The sequence below is a fragment of the Anomaloglossus baeobatrachus genome, chromosome 5 (assembly GCF_048569485.1).
Source record: "Anomaloglossus baeobatrachus isolate aAnoBae1 chromosome 5, aAnoBae1.hap1, whole genome shotgun sequence".
Classification (NCBI taxonomy): Eukaryota; Metazoa; Chordata; class Amphibia; order Anura; family Aromobatidae; genus Anomaloglossus; species Anomaloglossus baeobatrachus.
In genome coordinates, this window is record NC_134357.1 from 311,625,308 (window position 1) to 311,647,473 (window position 22,166).

The 22,166-nt window shown below is 44.6% G+C and overlaps 1 protein-coding gene across 1 annotated transcript in view; it reads right to left on the reverse strand.

Annotated features, from left to right (window-relative positions):
* ANKFN1 (ankyrin repeat and fibronectin type III domain containing 1) overlaps positions 1 to 22,166 on the reverse strand; it is a 985,620-nt gene that overhangs the window by 380,016 nt on the left and 583,438 nt on the right. Inside the window, exon 8 of the mRNA XM_075347517.1 lies at positions 14,277 to 14,367. Within this exon, the coding sequence (XP_075203632.1) occupies positions 14,277 to 14,367 (91 nt within the window). The remainder of the gene's footprint in view (positions 1 to 14,276; positions 14,368 to 22,166) is intronic.

Consider the following 22,166-nt stretch of genomic DNA (forward strand, 5'->3'; position numbering starts at 1 on the left):
CACAGCAGAATAAATGTGCCAAAAAAACAGCAGAAAAAAATGCAGCATTTACACTACATGTGAACACTGACTAATTGTCCAAGAAAAGTGGATGAGATGTTGTGAAATCTCCGCCCCGGGTGCGTGTAAAGACGCCGCTGAACTGTGCGGATTTGGTGTTTCTTTATAAGCTTTAGGATTCACATCAGCAACAAACATGTATCAAATAAGACGACAATGCATAAGAAATACCGCAGACACGCAATAATCAGAGGAGATTGTTATTGCGCTCGTGGTGCAGACACCTGCAGAAAAAATGCAGCTTTTACGCTATGTGTGAACACGGCCTCAGTGATACATTTTTATTACATTTTTTATGGGTTTTAATAAAGAAAAATAATAAATTGCGCCATTTTTTTCCCGCCATTTACCGATTCCCATAAATAACCTGATTGCTGTGTTGTTCAGGTCATTACAATTACAGGGACACCAAATATGTCCATGTTATTTGCTGATTTGTGATGTTTATTATTTTATAAAAAAAAGTGTAATAAAATTACATTATTCTATTTTTTTTATTATTTTTAGTAATTTTATTAGAAGAAAAAAAAATCTTCTTTTCCTCTCTCTCTAGAATACAGGAGATAGAGACACTGCTGTGTACAATGTAGCTGTGTCCTGTGTAATCTGCTGTGTAAGACATCATCAATCCTAATGGCTCAACAGCAAGAGCAGCTAGGAAAGCTAGGCGGCTGCTGGACACAAGTTTTGAACGTTGCTGGTTTGAATCCAAGGTGGTGAAGATAAAAATAAAAAAAATTGTATTTGCATTTTTTTCCTCATTTTTTTATAGTAGTTTTATGGGAACAAATGAATCTGACTCTTTCCTTCACCTACATTGAGATACAGTATTTATCTATCTATCTATCTATGATTCTATCTATCTATCTATCTATCTATCTATCTATCTGTCTATCTCTCTATGATTCTATCTATCTATCTATCCATGTATCTATCTATCTATATCTATCCCTCTATCTGTCTGTCTGTCTATCTATCTATCCCTCTATCTATCTATGATTCTATCTATGAATCTATCTATCTATGATTCTATCTATCTATCTACATACCTATAATTCTATCTATGTATGATTCTATCTATCTATCATTCTATTTATCTATCTATGATTCTATCTATCTATCTAGGATTCTATCTATCTATCTATCTATGATTCTATCTATCTATCTAGGATTCTATCTATCTATCTATCTATCTAGCTAGGATTCTATCTATCTATCTATCTATCTATCTATCTACCTATCTATCTATCTATCTATCTATGATTCTATCTATCTATCTAGGATTCTATCTATCTATCCCTCTATCTATCTATGATTCTATCTAACTATCTATCATGTATGTATCTATCTATTATCTGTCATGTATCTATATATACCTCTATCATCCATCCCACTATCATCCATTCATCCCTCTATCATCCATCCATCCATCCCTCTATCCCTCCATTCATTCCTCTATCATCCATCCATCCCTCCCTCTATCACTACCTTTATCCCTCCATTCATCCATCCCTCCCTCTATCATCCATCCATCCCTCCATCCCTCCCTCTATCATCCATCCATCCCTCCATCCCTCCCTCTATCTCTCCCTCTATCCCTCCATTCATCCCTCCATTCATCCATCCCTCCATCCATCTTTGCAGCTGAATAATCTGCTTCTGGTGTCTCACCTGCAGTATAGAGGTCAAGATAACAAAATCTTCCTACGGGTTTCAATACAGGCAGCAGCTCAGTGGGAGTTGAGGTGATTGCAGGGAGCAGGGAACTCACAGTTCGGTTGTCTTGGTGTTGGATGAAGCTAGGCTGATGGGTGTGGTCACAAAACGCAGAGTCCTTTGTAAACCAACTTGCCGGTGACCGGGAGCCTTTTGGAGGGGTGTGTTGGTCCCACACACGGTGCAATGAGCAGGAGCCTTCTTTTGTTGCACTGCACCTTGTAGTCTGCTTAGCTTCTCTGGTTGGAACGTGAGAAGTCCACTTCCGTGCACTATTCCCGGTTCCCGATGCCGGCGGGCCACTACCCTGCCCCGGTCCACTTTGGGTTCCCTCCTAGTGCCTGACCTGTTCCCGCAGTGCAGGGGCTCCAACCCCTGACCGCTCTGCAACTTTCTCTGCAGCCCAGGAGACACACTCCTGACTGCTCTGCTGCTCTCCTCCGACTGACTGAACTCCTCCCCTGCTGCTCTTTTCATCTCCTAACTGGGGGGGGAGGGGTGGCTGCTCATATGCACCATGTGGGTGTGTGTTTAATCCCAAGGAGGAAACGATTCCTGTACCCTTGGTGGGGGGTACAGTCATCTGTGACTACCTGGTTTTGCCAGGGCGTCACGAATCAACAAAGTGCTAAAAAATGCAAAAGTATGTAGTTTACGGTAAGCCCTGTCCCAAAATCTTTCCGAGAGGAACCAGGTTGTAGATGGGTTAGGATAGCAATGGTTCCTAATTAGCACATTTATAAATGATGACATATATAATTGATGACAGCATTTGATCATGCTTTTAGGTTCCATATAGGTGGCGCAACATTAGGCCCAACCAATAGACTCATCTTGGTCATAAAATACCCATCATTGACACTCTATGAACACATTATGAAAATTATCATCTTAGGCACACAAAGCAGGAATTGTAGGGTAGTTTAGAATTCATGGTAGTTTAGAACTATCGTAAATAGTTTAAAAAAGGTATTGCAATATATGACAAAGTAATTACTTACATTTCACCAAAAGTTCATAACATATTGTAAACCAAATAAAAATATTATGGGAATATTAAAAATGTAAACTATGTCCCTTGTAAAAAAAAAAAAAAAGAAAAAAAAGTACTGATACCAGACCCGGGCCAGGACAAAAAAGCAACCCTGACAACCAGTGTTCAGGACAGGAGAAGTGGTACTGTGCAGTGTATATATGTAAATATACAGATACTGAGAATTACACAGAAAAAGTGGTACTGTGCAGTGTATATATACAGAGGAATACATATACTGAGAATTACACCCTGTTTACAAAACAGGAGAAGTGGTACTATGCAGTGTATATATTGTATATATACAGAATAATACAGATACTGAGAATTACACCCACAATACTGGGTAGGAGAAGTCCTACTGTGCACTGCATATATACAGAATAATACAGATACTGAGAATTACAACCAGAGAGAGGTAAATCTAGCAACATATCCTACAGAGAATTCAATTTAAAAGTGCATTTATTTAATTCTCATTAATGGGGAACAAAACAATGAGAAGAACAAAGCCTCCATGTCAGCTAATACACATTTCAAACACTTTACTGATTCTTAAGCGGGCTTTACACACTGCGACATCACTAGCGATGTTGCAAGCGATAGTACCCGCCAACGTCAGTGGTGCGTCAAGGGGTGATCGCTGCCATAGCAAACAATATCGCTACGGCAGCGTCACACACAATTACCTGTTCACCGATGTCGCTGTGGCCGCCGAACAATCTCTCCTTTAAGGGGGAGGTTCGTTCGGCGTCACAGCAGCGTCACAAAGCGGCCGCCCAAAAGAAGCGGAGGGGTGGAGATGAGTGGCCGGAACATCCCACCCACCTCCGTTCTTCCTCATTGTCGGCGGCCGCAGGTACGATGTTGTTCCTCGTTCCTGCGGTATCACACATAGCGATGTGTGCTGCCGCAGGAACGACAAACAACCTGTGTTCCAAACGAGGAACAATTTTTTAAAAATAAATGACGTGCACATGACAAATGATTTGACACCATTTTGCGATCATTACTGATCGCAAAAAGATGTCACATACAACGACATCGCTAACGAGGCCGGATGTGCGTCACCAACACCGTGACCCTGACGATATCTCGTTAGCTATATAGTTGGGTTTAAATGGGCCTTTAGTCATAGTAAAAGTAACAGTGTTCTGTCCCCCTACTTTTTATAACCAGGCAAAATAAAGCAGGCAGCTGGGGGCTGGTATTATCAGGCTGGGAAGGTTCCTGGTTATTTAGCCCTTTCCAGCATAAAAATAGCAACCCACACCCAACCGAGAAGTGGCGCACCCAATAGATCTGCCAATCCTGGCGCTTTCTCCAGCACTTCACGATTACCCTGGTGTGATGGCAATCGGGATAATACTCTTGGGGTTGATGTCAGCTGTATATTTATAGGTGACATTGTGGCGCCCTGGACAAGCCAGGACGTCACAGATACAGCAACAACATACCCCACACCCCAGTTAGGAACATCAGAGCCACACACAAATCCTTGTTGCCTCCCTCCAGGGACTTATGTCCACACCAGGTGGGGTGGAGCCAGGCGGTTGGCTCCACCCACCAAGGAGTTCACAGTCCTGGAGGCGGAAAAAGGAAAGGAGAACATAGAGAGTTGAGTTTGAGAGTCGAAGAAGTGGTAGCGGAGCAGACTGGCAGAGTCCGGGTACATGGCCCGGGCACAGAAACAGCAAGGTTGGCAGACGGTGGTGACCGTCTGCAGGCGAGGCCTATTGACGCACAACCATAAGGACCGGGGACGGGCGGTGGCCCGCCATTACCGGACCGAGAAGCGAAGAGAAGCCAGCACCATTCGGCAGGGCCTACAGACCCCGACCAGGCTTGGAGTCGCCGTTAAACCGGTCAAATCCACCAGCGACGGGAACCTCCGGGGTTTCCCAGCAGCAAAGACCCGACTGAGGGCAACCGCTCAACCGTGAAGGGGAATACAGCTACCGCCACAGCTAGAGTTCCCAGGGCCAGCGCCTGGGGGCAAAAGGGGCTCCTCTGGCAACTACACCACTGGGGAGCGGGTCACCAGTGGTGAAGCCATCAGGGCCGAAAACACATCAAAGGTGCAGGGAGAGACAGTCACTGCCAACCTACCGGGAGTGACCACCGCAGCCGTCTGTGGGACCCGTCCATCCAGCCGTTTGTTTTATCAGAGACTCCGTGTACGTTACTGTTACGGGGGGACCGGCAGATTAGGACCAGGGGGTATATATCCTAATCGCCAGTCGGGGCCCACCGTGCTCCAGATGACAAAGGAGCTGCTGGCACCTGAGGGTTAGGCGGAGACTATAGAGCTAGATGGCTCTGAGATAACCCAGGAACTCTGGGAACCGGTCACATGTGTTGGGAGTCACGTCAGACCGGACGACAACCCGATTAGCGTTTTGGTGCACCTAGCGCTACACCAACCACGTGTGCAGGAAACACGTCAGGCCGGGTGGTAACCAGGTAGCGTTCACCGGAAGACCGCCACGAAAGCGCCCTGTCGGCCACGTGTGTAGGACACGTCAGGCCGAGCGGTCCTCTGATTAGCGTTTCTGGCCACCTCTCGACTGGCCACGTGTGTGTAGGACACGTCAGGCCAGATGGGTACACCAGTAGCGTTGACCGGGAAGCCGAGGAGGATAAGGAACACCCTGTTAACTCCATAGGGGTCCTCGGGTACGCTGTCCGTGCGCGTAGGGGGCACAACCGGACAGGTGGCACAGCAGGTGCGTTGTCCGTGTGCGTAGGGGGCACAATCGGACAGGTGGCGCAGCAGGTGCGTTGTCCGTGTGCGTAGGGGGCACAATCGGACAGGTGGCGCAGCAGGTGCGTTGCCGTGTGCGTAGGGAGCACAATCGGACAGGAAGCACAGCAGCCGCAGCCCAGTTAACGCCACTGGGCTGCTATAGCAAGACTGGAACGGCAGGAGGGAAGCACGGCGCCTGACCCTGATGTGCCGAGCCACGAATCTTGGCGTGACAGGCACCGTTCGCCTAACCCTACCTACTGCTTCCCAACATAGGCTGATGCCGCAATGAGGCTCTAACATGGAGGTGTGCTCTGACTGAGCAAAAGTGAAGACTGCGCACCTCCATGTTGTCTCCAGCCCCTTTTATAACCTGGGTCCGCCCCAAACCCAGGGTGGAACCACCAAGGTCCAATAGCAGAGTGCCATGTCATCAGTGACGTCACATGCGACCTATCCGGAACCGCCACGTCATTGATGACCTCATGGCAGCCACGCCCCAAACACTTCACCAGTCATCGTCTGACGACCAATACTGAGGTGCCAGATCATAGGGGCAGGCCTCTGCGAGCCAGTCCGGAGTTGCCACGTCATCAGGACACCTAACACCCTTTGCCCTATCAGGGCCTGTCACCTCACGGACATGCTCAGTGAGGTCCTTACCGGACCTAGCCTCTGGTGCGCTAAGTGCCTGAGCATGCCCAGTAGCCTGAACTGAGGACTTAGTCTCAGACATAACACAATCAGGCTGAGCATGCTTACTGGGCAAAACACCGGGCTTAATCTCTGGCTGGGGTAAATCGGCGCACGCATGCGCACTAGCCGCCTCTCCACACTTAGACGTGGTGGAAGGAACAGCCAACTGGACGACCCGAGGCACGGCCAAGAACGGCAGCCGGCGCCTGGGCGCAACAGGAACCGCAGCAGGCTGCTTGCGGCTATGGCGGCGCCGGTTTGTAACAGTTACTGGCTGAGTGAGTACCACTGTGCCGTCTGGCACTGCGCTGCCCCCACAACCCTGCACCTCCCAAACTCCTGCCATCCACCCTCCAGTCGCTATCACCGGGCCCCGGGACCACCAAACCCCCCTACCCACGGAGGGGAGAGAATCACCTCAGCTGCTCCCTGTCATCGCTCCCGGGATCCCCGTCCAGAGCAGCGGTGGTGTCCCATTATCGCCACAAACTGTGGGTGGCGTCACGGACTGACTTCCCAAACCCAGAAATCATCCCCTTTCACTCACGGGCGAGGAGCGCCGCTCGAGTCCCCGGATCCGGCCCACCGCTCGAGCCACCGAGCAGCAGCAGCGCCGGACCCGAGCGTGGTGAGTGCAGCGTCCCCTCCCCGCCCGCGACAACATGAAGCCCAGTAATTAGTGATGGATAGTTGTCTATCAGACACCCTCATTACTAACCCAAGTATAAATTTAAAAAAACCCAAAATACACAAAAAAAAAGTTTTTTTCTAATAAAGACTCCCCCACACTTCCTAATTCATTAATTTATTAATTAAAAAGAAATACTCAAAATTGAGACATAAACCAATGGTGAACTGTGGCACAATGTCCTTTTATTCCTATTTAGCTTCATTGTGAGAATGTTCTCAGAACGAGGCTCCATAGATCATTCCCGGTCAGCGGTAAGAATAGATTCTTCTGAATGTGAGTGTAATACTATTGTATGTACTGAGGATTTCGATAGCGTTAGGGCAATGACAACCAGAGACGAGTGCTTGGTGCAGAGATGTTTATAATATGTAACCAACGATAGGTATACAACGGAACAAAACACAGTAGAACAATAAACACAAGAAATACCTTCCAGGATCGGAGCGAAGGGAATTCCCGGGGCCACGCACCGGACTCCCCCAGGGAGACCACCAAGAGCGAACACCTATACAGGGACTGTCTGGCAATCACCCCAGAAGGCCTAAATGCGCAGCAGCCGGGACACAAGGGGCAATAGGTAAAGTCCAAAAATGTCCGCACGGGATGAGAGTCCAGAGTGGTTACGAACCGGAAGGAACCGGGCAGAAGTGCTGACCAAAGACGGCAGACGGAGTCCGGGCACAGCTTGATGAGACCGGGTAAGTCCAGAGTCGGTGTCGGTTGTTTTTCAGGAGGATCCAAATGTCAATCAGGAACCAAGAGCAGCAAAGCAGGAGCACACAGCAAGCAGTATACTCAGGCACTGGACTAAGCTTAGAGGCGGCCTTTTAAGCAGCTGGACAGGAAGTAGGGCAACAGAACAGCAAACTCCATGTTAACCGGGGGCAAGCTCTTTCAAAAGAGAACTGGAAATCCCGGAAGCCTGACAGTGAGAAACTGTGCCTCTGCCAGTGACTGGAAGTGACCTACAGTATGGTGCCTCATTCTGAGTACGTTCTCAGAACAAGGCGCTCACGCTCAAGAGAAATTCCAAATCTGCCACTAATTTCGAGTGACCATTACAGCCTCAAGCTCCATGGGAATCGATGGGCGTTGTGGGACATTATACCATTAGATGGTGTCAGAACTTTGAGTATTTCTTTTAAATTAATAAACTGGTGAACAAAGAAGTAATAAACTATTTATTTCCCGTATGTGTTTTTAGCTCTATTCTTGGCGGTTTCAAAATGGGGGTGTCCGATAGATGCCTATCCATTACAAACCCCTGGGCATGATCTCAGCTGTCAATTCACAGCTGACATCAACCCCAAAAATATTTTCTCCAATTGCCAGTGGACCAGGGCAATCATGAAGAGCATTAGAATTGGCAAATTTTATGGATGCGCCAATTCTCAGGTGGCTGCGGGCTGTATTTTAGGCTAGGAAGGGCCAAATAACCATGGGTCTTCCCAGCCTGATAATACAAGCCCCCAGCTGTCTCCTTTACTTTGGCTAGTTATCAAAAATAGTGTGGAGCCTAGGCCATTTTTTAAAATGTTTTACTTAAATAATTTTAAAAAATAGCATGGGATCCCCTCTATTTTTTTAAACCAGCTAAAGTGAAGCAAACAACTAAGGGTTGCAGCCCACAGTTTTCTGCTTTACCTGTGCTGGTTATCAAAAATAACAGGGACCCCATATAATTTATTGAAAAAAATTCAATCCACATTTGTTTGCAGAGCAATTGCCCCCATTTTGTTTCCTTTTGCCAAGGGATTCAGGGTCTGGGGTCAAGTTTGGGTCAAGTCTGGGTCCCGAAACCAGTGAATCTGAACTTCCATGGGTCTGCTCATCTCTAGACAGGAGAAGTGGTATTGTACAGTATATATGACCAAAATAATGCAGATACTGAGAATTGCATCTGGTATACAGTGCATGTGAAATGGTACTGTGAAGTCTATATACATATAATGAAATAGATACTGATATTCATATTTAGTATTCAGGGCAGGAGAAGCGGTACTGTACGGTGTATATATACAGAATAATAGAGGAACTGAGAATTACACCCAGTATACAGAACAGGAGAAGTGGAACCATTTACAGTTTGTATATACAGTATATATAAGACACAAAGTAAGAGAGAGTAAGATCGTACATTGAGAATTTCACCCAGGATAAACAGTTCCAGAATATATGCTACAAATAATTATACACACAGCGCCACATTAAATACTGTGTCATACAATATAGTGGGGAATTATGTATATGCTACATAGAGTAAAATTGCTCCTGCATATATAGTACATAGTGTGGCATTCATACTATATACTATAAACATACACAGCACCATAATATATAAACATGTCTAAATTATATATACAAAGCTCTACAATATACACTATACAGTATATAAGCACAGCGCCATGGTATACATTTTAGTATGCTGCACACATCACAAAAGATACACTGAGACTGACGTATATACATCACATAGGATTCTCTAAGATTGCTGTATATGTACCGCCCCGGGGCTCGGCCGCCTGCCGAGCCGCTCGGATCCGGGCTCGTTGGTGGGTGGCTCGAGCTCCTCCCGGACCCGGGGGTCACGTCGCTCTGAAGGGATGCTGGCGCTACGTGAGGGGGGTGGTGTTCGGTGGGGAGGTCCACGGCCGAGGCTGCGGTTGTTTGTTGGGGGTTAAGTTCGTGACGCCACCCACGGGTTGTGGTGAATGGATGGACACCACTGCTGCCGTTGACTAGGCTCCCGGGGACGGTGTTGCGCAGCTTGATGATGACCTCTCCGTGGGTAGGGGAGTGATGGTCCCGTGTGCTGAGGAGGGGGGATGCGGGCTGGCGAGTTGGTGCGGTGCGGTGCGCAGCCCGAGGGCACTGTTGTACTCATTATTACAGACACACTGGAGTCTCTGGTAAATCAAACAAGATGGTGGATGGTGCCCGCAGCCGGCTTCACTTTTCCCCATTTTCAGGTTAGTGATTTCCGCCTTTCTCCTGCACCTCGCTTTTAGTAGAAATGGTGACTCCTATGCCTGAGCAACGGTAGTCCGCTCCTCAGCGTTGTGTGTGTGCCGGTAGAGCCCTTTTGCCCGCAGACGCTGGCCCATGGGATCTCGATGCCTGGGCGGTGGCTTTCTATCCCTATGGTTGGGCTGTTGTCTTCAGTCGGGTCTTAGGTGGGAAAGGACCTAAAGTCCAGACCCCAATCAGTGAATTCGACTCAGTCCAGTGGTTTCTGGGCCTCCACTGGGTCTGAGTAGCCCTCCTGGTGCTCCGGTTTCCAATCGGTTCCCCGGTTCGGTACCGGTGGGCCACTACCCGGTCCCGGTCCTTTACAGTTCCAACCAGTTGTAATCACAGCTCCTGCAGGCGGCCACCACCATCAAGTATTTTTTCTCTCTCTGGTGTCTTTTTTTTAACCCTTTATTGGAGATTCTTAATGGCCGGGTCAAACTTGCCTGACATTAAGAAACTCTGGCTTAATACTAGTTAGTAAAACAAAGCTAGTATTAACTCATTATTACCCAGCAAGCCACCTGGCTTCAGGGCTGCTGGAAGAGTTGGATACAGTGCCAGATGATGGCGCTTCTATGAAAGCGCCATTTTCTGGGGCGACTACGGACTGCAATTCGCAGCAGAGGCGCCCAGAAAACTCGGGCCAACCTGCGGTAATTATTTAATAAAATTCATGAAATAATTAAAAAAATGGCTTCCCTATTTTTTTAGTTCCTAGCCGGGTACAAATAGGCAGCTTGGGGCTGGGGGCAGCCGTACCTGCCTGCTGTACCTGTATAGCATACTAAAAAATATGGCAAAACCCACATCATTTTTTTGGAGGGCAAAAAACTCCTGCATACAGTCCTGGACAGAGTATGCTGAGCCTTGTAGTTCTGCAGCTGCTGTCTGCTCTCCTGCATACACTAGTGAATGGAGCATGCTGAGCCTTGTCGTTCTGCACCTGCTGTCTGCTCTCCTGCATACACTAGTGAGTGGAGCATGCTGAGCCTTGTAGTTCTGCAGCTGCTGTCTGCTCTCCTCCATACAGACAGACAGCAGACAGCAGCTGCAGAACTACAAGGCTCAGCATACTCCATCCAGGATTGTATGCAGGAGTTTTTTGCCCCCCCAAAAAATGACGTGGGCTTCGCCATGTTTTTGTATGCTAGCCAAGTTAGCAGGCAGCTACGAGCTGCGCCCAACCCCCAGCTGCCTATTTGTACCGGCTGGGAACCAAAAATATAGGGAAGCTCTTTTTTTTTCAATTATTCCATGAATTTCATGAAATAATTAAAATAAAAAAGACGTGGGCTTCACCCAATTTTTGTGTCCAGCCAGGTACAACTAGGCAGGAATTGCAGTCCGCAGCCGCCCGAGAAAATGGCGCTTTCATAGAAGTGCCATCTTCTGGCCTTGTATCCAACTCTACCAGCAGCCCTCATGACGGGTGGCTTGCTGGGTAATAATGGGGTTAGGGCTAGCTGTATATTATCAACTGGCCCTAAGCCCAAAATTCATGGTGTCACGCCAATATTAGACATGGCCACCATGAATTTCTAGTACAGATAAAAAAAACACAACACACAGAAAAATACTTTTATTAGAAATAAAACACAACACAATTAGTGACTCCATCTTTATTGAAATAAAGAACCCCCCTCCGCAGTAATCCGCAGTAATATCATCTGATCAGTTTGCTGGAAGGCAAAGCAATCAGATGATGTGTCAAGTTCAAGGCCCTGAATCACATGACACAGCAATTGATTGTATAAACGGCTTTTATACAATCAGCTGATGCATCAGTGCAAAAAAAAAACAAAAAACCTACACACTTCTGTGCAGACTCCTGTCCAACAGCATCAGCTGATAGTTTAGCCGGCTGGGCGGTAAAAAGCTGGCCTCATCGCTCGACTTATAGTGTCAGCTGATTCCGTCAGGTGACCGCATCAGCTGATCATCGCCTGGTCTGAGAGAGAGAGAGAGAAAGAAGAGAGAGAGAAGATAGAGAAAAGAGAGAGAGAAGAGAGAGAGGAGAGAGAGAGAGAGAAAAAGATAGAGAGAAGAGAGAGAGAAAGAGAGAGAGAGAGAAAGAGAAAGAGAGAGAGAGAGGGAGAAAAAGAGAGAGGAAGAGAGAGATATAAAGAGAGAGAGATAGGAGCGAGAGAGAGAGAGAGGCAGAGAGAGAGAGAGAAAGAGAGGGAACAAGAGAGAGAAGAGAGAGGAGAGAGCAATGCAGCCTCATTCCTTGAACTGCTCCAATTTTAAAGGTGTGTCCCGTGGCTCACAGCTGATGTCCAGCTCCTCCCCTCAGTGCATAATTAAATTAAATTATAATTATAAATACATAATAATTATAATTTAAAACTAAAAATAAATTAAATATTTTACCGGGACGCAAACTTGTGAAGTACTGCTTCTTAGGGCGAGAGCTCTATCCATTGAGCCACTGGCTCTTTTGAGAAACATAGGCAGATTTGGTTATCCAGACTGAAGTCTCAGCGATAGCGCGGCTTACTTCAGGTGCTGCTGGAGAGAACACAGATCACTCCCTGTCATCTTCATGTAGCAGAGCTGACAGTGTCGCGTGGATTACTTCGGACCTGGATTGCTGTTTTGGGATTAATAAAAAGGTAAATGAGGGGTTTTTTGTCTTTTATTCCAAATAAAGGATTTTTCGCTGTGTGTGTTTCTTTACTTTCACTTTCAGGTTGATCATGGAAGATGTCTCGGGGAGACGCTTGTCATGATTAACCTCTTATTACCCCGATTGCCACCGCACCAGGGCAATTCGGGATGAGCTGGGTGGAGTTCCGTGACTGTCACATCTAATGGATGCGGCAATTCCGGGCAGCTGCTAGCTGATATTGTTAGGGTGGTGGGCTCCCCATAATGTGGTGTTCTCCATCCAGACAATACCAGCCTCCAGCCGTGTGGCTTTATCCTGGCTGGTATCAAATATGGGGGGAACCGCATTTTTTTTTTTATTTATTTTTTTTTACTGCACGATATAGACCCGCCCACCAGCGGCTGTGATTGGTTGCAGTGAGACAGCTGTCACTCTTCGTGGGGGCGTGTCTGACTGCAACCAATCATAGGCGCCGGTGGGCGGGGAAAGCACGAAATAACTAATTGAATAATGAAGCGGCAGCCATGTTCAAAAGAGGAAATGCCGCTGGAGATTTGTGACAGCCGTGCAGCGAGACGCCCGTGATCGGTGAGTAGGAAAGAGAGAGGGATTGTGCTGGGGACGCAGGACACGTGCAGATACGAAAGGTGCGCACATACTTACTGTGAAAAGCCACGCTTTTGGTGCTCGAACCGTTCTCGAACGTAACTCAAACTGTCGAACTTTTAGCAAAAGGCTTGAGTTCGTGGAACGACTCGAACACCCCCCAAATCACTTGAACATGAAATTGGCAAACCTCGAACATCGCTCATCTCTAATCATAAGGCCTGTTTCACACGTCAGTGAAAAACACAGGAGTTCTTCAGTGACGTATCAAACATGCACATGTCTCTCCGTGTGCCATGATTCACGGCACACGTGGGTTGTCCATGTGCAATCTGTGATACATGATCCATTATCCATGATTGCACATGATTGCACATGGATATTACTCACCTGACACCTTCCTGCTGTCCATGGCGCTGAACTCTGCTGCATCCGCCCACCGCTCTCTGCAGCTACTTCCGGGTCGGCTCTGGCTGCATTCATGAATATGTATGAGCCGGCCAGGAAGAAGCAGAGAGTACAGGCTGCACAGAGCGTCACTGGAAAGGTGAGTTGAAAATGTTTTTTATTTTAAATGCACTTTTTTTCTGGTACATGTTTCACAGATCACACCATAGTGGGGTCTGTGGGACATCAGTAATGCCACAAAAAAAAGGACATGTCTCCGTGCGGCAATCACAGACACGCATGTATGTTGCACGTAGACACAGTCAGAGAAAAATCACTGATTTGTGCGCAGAACCATTGATTAAAATGGGTCTACATATGTCCGTGATTCTGGTACGTATAAAACCTAGCACATACGTACCATAATCACTGACGTCTGAAACAGGCCTAACACTTTCAGAGGCCAGCTTTGGACTTAGTACAGTGCTGTGAATGCTGTGGTGGCGTTGCGTGTGTGTGTATACACACACATTGGCAATATGAGCAAAATTTTAAAGGCCAGCAGCCAAAAACAGGGATCGCGGTCCCCATGTATTTGAGTGCTGTGGCCCACTGAGTTCTGTCTGGTTGGACAGATAGTCCATCTGGGTCTGATTGACACTCTTCAAAAGTCAGTTTGATAGCAAACTTATAATGATTGTATAGTGAATGGTCAACTTACTTGAAGGAGCTGCACAAAGTGGACTTGAAAGTTCAGTAGCTCCCCATCCCTTCATGTTATAGGCAGAAACTCTAGCATAATATTCTGTACCCTGTCAAACAAGTTAGAAAAAATGTTAAAAATAATATCATTTAATTGCAGCAGTTCACATAATTATGACCAAATAAATATTATTTTTCGTAACATAATAAATAATGTTCTTCTTCTCATGATATACAGTACAGACCAAAAGTTTGGACACACCTTCTCATTCAGAGTTTTCTTTATTTTCATGATTCTAAAAATTGTAGATTCACATTGAAGACATCAAAACTATGAAATTAACACATGTGGAATGAAATACTTAAAAAAGTGTGAAACAACTGAAAATATGTCTTATAGTCTAGGTTCTTCAAAGTAGCCACCTTTTGCTTTGATTACTGCTTTGTACACTCTTGGCATTCTTTTGATGAGCTTCAAGAGGTAGTCACCGGAAATGGTCTTCCAACAGGCTTGAACGAGTTCCCAGAGATGCTTAGCACTTGTTGGCCCTTTTGCCTTCACTCTGCGGTCCAGCTCACCCCAAACCTTCTCGATTTGGTTCAGGTCTGGTGACTATGGAGACCAGGTCATCTGGCGTAGCACCCCATCACTCTCCTTCTTACTCAAATAGCCCTTACACAGCCTGGACGTGTGTATAGGATCATTGTCCTTTTGAAAAATAAATGATGGTCCAACTAAACGCAAACCGGATGGAATAGCATGCCGCTGCAAGATGCTGTGGTAGCCATGCTGGTTTAGTATGCCTTCAATTTTAAATAAATCCCCAACAGTGTCACCAGCAAAGCACCCCCACACTGTCACACCTCCTCCTCCATGCTTCACAGTGGGAACCAGGCACGTAGAGTCTATCCGTTCACATTTTATACAAAGACACGGTGGTTGGATCCAAAGATCTCAAATTTGGACTCATCAGACCAAAGCACAGATTTCCACTGGTCTAATGTCCATTCCTTGTGTTCTTTAGCCCAAAAAAGTCTCTTCTGCTTGTTACCTGTCCTTAGCAGTTGTTTCCTAGCAGCTATTTTACCATGAAGGCCTGCTGCACAGAGTCCCCTCCTAATAGTTGTTCTAGAGATGAGAAGGTGTGTCCAAACTTTTGGTCTGTACTGTGTATATGTATGTATATATATATATATATATATATATATATATACAAATCAGATTAAAAAAGCTGCTTATAAAGAAATAATAGATTAATAGATTACTGATTTGATCAACATCCAGAATGCTAAAATTATACACTCCTTGACATTGACATTGCAGCACAAAGCAAGAGAAGTCATGGAATTGTGGAAATTACAGGATGGATAGACATGTTAACCCCTTCATGACTGACATTTTCCGTTTTACATATTCGATTTCCCCCCCTCCTTCCAAGGGCCATAACCTTTTTAGTTTTCTGTCAATATATAACCATACAAGGGCTTGTGTTTTTCAGGATAAGTTGTAGTTTTAAATTAAACCATTAGTTTTACCATAGAATGTACTGGAAAGTAGAAAACAAAATTCCAAGTGTGGTGAAATTGAAATATAATGCAATTTCACAATTGTTTGGGGTTTTTTATTTACCATATTCACTATATGGTAAAACTGACCTGATAATATGATTCTCTAGGTCAGTACTTGTATGTAGATACCAAACATGTAAAGTTTTTTTAAGTGGTGGAAAAATTCCGAAATTTGTAAATAAAAAACATTTTGCTTGTGTCGCCATTTTTCACTTTTGAGATATGGAGCTGTGTGAGGGCTTATTTTTTGTGCCCTGAACTGATGTTTTTACTGATGCCATTCTTGGGTAGATACAATGTTTTTACCACTCCTTATTGGATTTTATTGCAATGTTGCAGCAGACAAAAACGTTTTGATTTTTTTTGCTATGCTGTTTATTTATTGGATTAATTTATATTACATGTTGATAGATTTTTCTGAACACAGTGATACGAAATATTAGTTTTTTTATGTTTTTTAAATTGCTTTATTTTCTATGGGGCAAAAGGAGGGTGATATTAACTATTTTATTTCTTTCTAATTTTTTTAAAACTCTTCTTTCCACTTTTTCTAGTATTTAGTACTCCATATAGGAGACTTCAAGCTGTGATTGTCCAATTGTTTATGCCATACAGGGCAGTGCATCAGCACTGCTATGTATAGCAGAAATCATGATATCCTATGAATACCAACTTGCTGCCGTCATTCACAGGAGAATCATATTCACAGACACAGGTCATCAGCCTAACCCTGGCTGTCGTGGCAACCCACAGGTGCCCTGCAATCACTACACGGACGTGCTGATGGGAATGAGGAATGACATGCAACTCGCCAAAGCTTGTTAAATCCCAGATTTGTAACTATTTAACAACTACAAGCAGATCTTTGTTCCACCTACAACTGTTATAGGCACATGATAGCTGATTAAATCAGTCATCAAATGCTGGGAAAAATGCAGGCTCATATCATGAACCCACATCAAAGTCAGGGACATAACCTTTGACATAAATGTATATCAAGGTCCGTGAAGGGGTTAATGATATACAAATGATCAATAAATAGAAGCAACATTTCAAAACATCTGAATTTTTTCAGTATTGAGTTTGATCACCAAGAGCAGGAACACACACCCTTACATGCCCGCCATGCTAACAATGAGGTTATTAATGGTTGCAGAGAAAGGGGATTCCAGCTAAACAATCTTCAAGGTATGGAAGGAGACGGGTTGTCATGCCGCGCTATTCACCACTCCAGGATTATAAATGATTAATATCTTTTATTTCATACACAGGTCTACGCGTTTCAGGAGTACTCAGCTCCCTTCATCAGGACTCAGGCAAAAGAACATCAAATCAAAGTTGAGATTTGATGTTCTTTTGCCTGATGAAATGATGAAGGGAGCTGAGTACTCCTGAAACGTGTAGAACTGTGCATGAAATAAAAGACATTAATCATTTATAATCCTGGAGTGGTGAATAGCGCGGCATGACAACCCGTCTCCTTCCATACCTTGAACTACTACATCCGGGGCTGCAGCTGCTTCACCGTTGGATACATACGTTTATAGGGGTTGTGACTGGCGCAACTCCTATAGATGAGTTCTCTACTTTTTACTAATTTCCAGTTTTGTGGATAAGACCCTATTGCGCTTTTCTTTCACAGTCCCCACAGCTTAACAATCTTGCAACAGAATCCTCATACCGGTAAACCATGCACATGTGCTTGTCAGACAATAACAGTGAAATCATATCCGACAATCTGTAGGTGGAGTCAAATTTTCAAGTTTATTTCATAAACATAAATGCAGACAGAACAGCTCAGTCAGCAAGACCAACACATTTCGACCAGAAGGGCTTATTGATGGTTGACCAATCAATCATCTCTACCTCAATCCTGGAACCAGTGGTAGAGCCAATTATCCAAAGTGTTCCAGAAGTTGTTTTTCAAAACGGCAAAGCCAAGCTGGATGTTATTTGTTCTGCAGTGAGTAACCTGTGTGGTGTAAGTGTGCTACCATGGCCTGCATCATCTCTGCATATCATTAGTTGACAATTGTAAAATGAGCTGCCAGCAACATACCTTGAAGATTTGCTCAAGTGCAATATCTTAGCAGCAGATTCCTCAGACAACCACTAATAACCTCAAGATGTGCAAGTGAATGTATTTCTGTGTGTGCGCTACCACTTGATACTGAATAAGTTAAGATGTTTTGAAACTTTTGTTTTAATTTTTTTAGCATTTGCATATCATTAACATGTCTATTGACCCTGTGATTTTTATAAATCCATAAGCTTTCCTTCTTGGTATTGGATTTTTAAAGTTAAAGAGGACCAACCACCAAGATTTTGCTATATAAACTAAAGCCAGTGCTATACTGGCACTACCATGCTGATTCTAAACATACCTTTAGTTGTGAGATCGGATGCATAGTTTCTGAAATGTAGGCAAGTAAAGTTTGTGAAATGCACTGTTATTTGATTAATAGCAGCTACAGAATATCTAATTGTTGGGTCAGGTTTTGCTAGTTATTTTTGTCACTGTCTGCCTGCCTGTCCTTCCACCCCCCTGTTCATTTTCCCTCCTATCTGCCCCTGTAATAACTGAGACGGGGGAGGAAATAACTAGCAAAACCTGACCCACTGATTAGATATTCTGTAGTTGCTATCAATGAAATAACAATGCATTTCACAAACTTTACTTGCCTATATTTCAGAAAGTATACATCCGATCTCGCAACTAAAGGTATGTTTAGAATCAGCATGATAGCACCAGTATAGCACTGGCTTTAGTTTATATAGGAAAATCCTGGTGGTTGGTCCTCTTTAAGGAATGTATTTTCAAACTTATATGATAGTATATGCTATCATTTCCATATCACAGTTCAAATACCCTTTATAATTTGCATCATAAAATATTTTTGTTTGTTGTTTTTTCCGATTTATGTTAGTTTTTTTTCTTTGAATGAAAATGGAAATGTAAATATGATTTGTAATTTTTCTCTTTCACTGTATTTAGCATTTTTATCATTTGATAAATGCAACTACCTTTTATGGGTGAATTATGTCTGCACCAGACGTCTATATGATACTTCTAAGCAAACTTCACAATATAATACAACTTATTCATTCCTGAAAATGTTTTTGTCCTAGCCATTTGCCCCTTTTCCAGTCACACCCCACTATGCCTTTTCTCTGCCCTTTCACACCTCTCTTGTTTTATTTCCACCTCTTCTTGAAACAATGCTTTTCAGATAGTTTTAGCAGGACATGACTGTGCCCAAGAGATTAGACAAATCTTCTGGGAAGCCAGGAGGTCTTCTTTTTTTCCCCCGAAGCCGTCATTCAGGAAGAGTTAGCAAGTATGGCATATGAAAATTTATTTCAGGAGAACTGCAGGGTTCTGAGTGTTGAGGTCATAGCACAGTGTTTCTAGGTGAGAATAGCTCCTTAAAATCCCACCTAACACCATTTTATTTCTGAAAGATTAACTTAGAATTTGTCAGCAAATTCTCCATGTGTCTCTTCATTAAATCGCAGAAGAATAGAGATAAATTACATACTGTAACGCTTGCAGCCAGTGTAGGGGCAGCGAGCAGGATTAGTAGACCCACTGGATCACAAAGAGGACCCAAGCTTACCATTTAGTGGGAGGGGCTTAAATAAGCACCCACTGCGAGGCGGATTCCAGGTACCACTCACAGGGCAGTGAATGGGACTGTGACAGTTGATCCCTATGACAGGTGATGGACTGTGGTATAGGCATAGGTGCACACAGGTACATGCAGGATGTCTGAGGGAGACAGGCAGGTGGGTACTGATAGGTATGTTGTGCATGGCAGGGCTAGATAGGTATGGAAAGGCAGACTCAGGTACAGGTAATGGCCTCTGGGATAATGGAACAGGAGCTCAGGACCAGACAACTAGGGGTTCTATGAGAAGGTAAGTGCAAATCTGGATATTGGTACTGCAGCTTATGTGATTTATTTGGACTTTGCAAAGGCATTTGATACTGTACCACATAACAGCCTTATACTAAAGCTCCAGAAGCAAGGACTAGGGTAAACTATATGCAACTGGGTAAGGCATTGGCTAAAAGATAGGAAACAAAGAGTAGTCATAAATGGTACATTCTCTAAATGGGCTATAGTCAGCAGTGGGGTGCCGCAGGGATCTGTGCTAAGACCAATTATTTTTAATCTCTTTACTAATGACCTTGTGGATGGGATTGATAGTAAAGTGTCAGTCTTTGCTGATGACACCAAACTATGTAGGATATTAAAAACTGACCTTGATAGCACAATATTACAAAAAGATCTGGATAAGATGTCAGAATGGGCAGATACTTGGCAAATGAGATTTAATGTTGATAAATGTAAAGTAATGCACCTAGGAAGGAGTAATCCTATAGCTGCATATACATTAAATGGAAGTAAACTAGGGACTACAGAACAGGAGAAGGACTTGGGTATTCCCATTACAAATAAACTGAGCAGCAGCACTCAATGTCAAGCAGCAGCTGCTAAAGCAAACAAGATTTTAGGATGTATAAAAAGAGAGATTAGATCCCGGGATCCCACTGTATTGTTACCCCTCTATAAATCACTTGTAAGGTCACATCTGGAATATGGGATCTAGTTTTGGGCTCCACATTTTAAGAAGGACATACAGAAGTTAGAATCAGTTCATCAGTTCAATGGCGGCTAACTAGACTACTGCAAGGATTTTCCTTGTAAAGGCTAAAGGCTTTCCATATGAAGAGAGGTTGAAAAAGTTAGATATGTTTAGGTTAGAAAAAAGACATCTCAGAGGAAATCTCATTTATATGTATAAATACATGTGTGGTCAATATAAAGGAATTATTATTATTATTTATTATTATAGCGCCATTTATTCCATGGCGCTTTACAAGTGAAAGAGGGTATACGTACAACAATCATTAGCAGTACAAAACAGACTGGTATAGGAAAGGCTTGTTGGAGGAGATGAGTGAGGAGGAGGAAAGACAATGAACTCTGTTTTGTTCATGTTAAGCTTTAGGAATCGCGCAGTGAAGAAGGATGAAATAGCAGACAGACATTGAATTTTTGTTAGTAGAGAGGTAATGTCAGGTCCAGAGAGGCAGATCTGTGTGTCATCGGCATAGAGATGATACTGAAAGCCGTGGGACTCTATGAGCTGTCCCAGGCCGAAGGTGTAGATGGAGAACAGCAGGGGTCCAAGAACTGAGCCTTGGGGGACACCGACAGATAGGGGGTGAGATGAAGAAGTGGTGTGAGAATGGGAGACGCTGAAGTTTGGTCGGTTAGGTATGAGGATATCCAAGATAGGGCCAAGTCTTTGATGCCCAGAGATGAGAGAATCTGTAGTAGGAGGGAATGGTCTACTGTGTCGAATGTAGAGGACAAGTTCAGGAGGAGGAGGATAGAGTAGTGTCGCTTGGCTTTGGCGGTTAGTAGATCATTGGTGATTTTGGTTAGGGCAGCTTCAGTAGAGTGATGTGGTCGGAAGCCAGATTGTAGCCGGTCAAAGAGGGAGCAGGAGGAGAGGTATGAGGACACATGGCACATGACTTATTTCTTCCAAAGACTGTACTAAGGACCAGGGGGCATACACTGCGAATGGAAGAAAAGCGATTCCGGCAGCTAAATAGGAAAGGGTCCTTTACAGTTAGAGCAGTCAGACTGTGGAATGCCCTACCACAAGAGGTAGTAATGGCATATACTATAACAGCTTTTAAAAAAGGGCTGGATGATTTCCTCAGTGCACACAAGATTGTTGGTTATAAGTGACTTAAGGACAAAATGTAGAATTGGTGGATTAAGGTTGAACTAGATAGACCTAGGTCTTTTTTCAACCTATGCAACTACGTAACTAACTAGCTGGCAGACTGGAGACTGACTAATTAGGTGACTAATTAGCCCCCTTTTTTGCTCCCAGTTCACATATGGGAGCCAGTGGGAGGTGAGTGCGCAGCTCCTCTCACTGTGTGCTCGTGCTGAGTGGTGGCCGAAGTTGTGGTGGTCTCGAGTCAGTGGGGCGGTGCGGCCTGGAGCCTTGGGGGCTTCGCCTTGCAGCATGGGTGCTGTGAGGCACCAGGTCGCCTGCCCTGCTGGCACTTTGTCGCTGCAGCAGTGGTTAGTGCACAGTGCCGCACTAAAAGGTTCAGGATAGGGACCCACTCAAGAGGTTTGCCGTGACGTGGCAGTGGGCTTAATATAATCTGATCAGAATGGTAACAAAATAACTTCATGTTCTATTTAATTTTTTGCCTAGCGGCCTTAGTTCATTGTATTTTTTGGGATGTGCGATCCATGTCTTTTTCTTCATAGTGTGTTATACAACATTCTATCCCCCTGTTTTT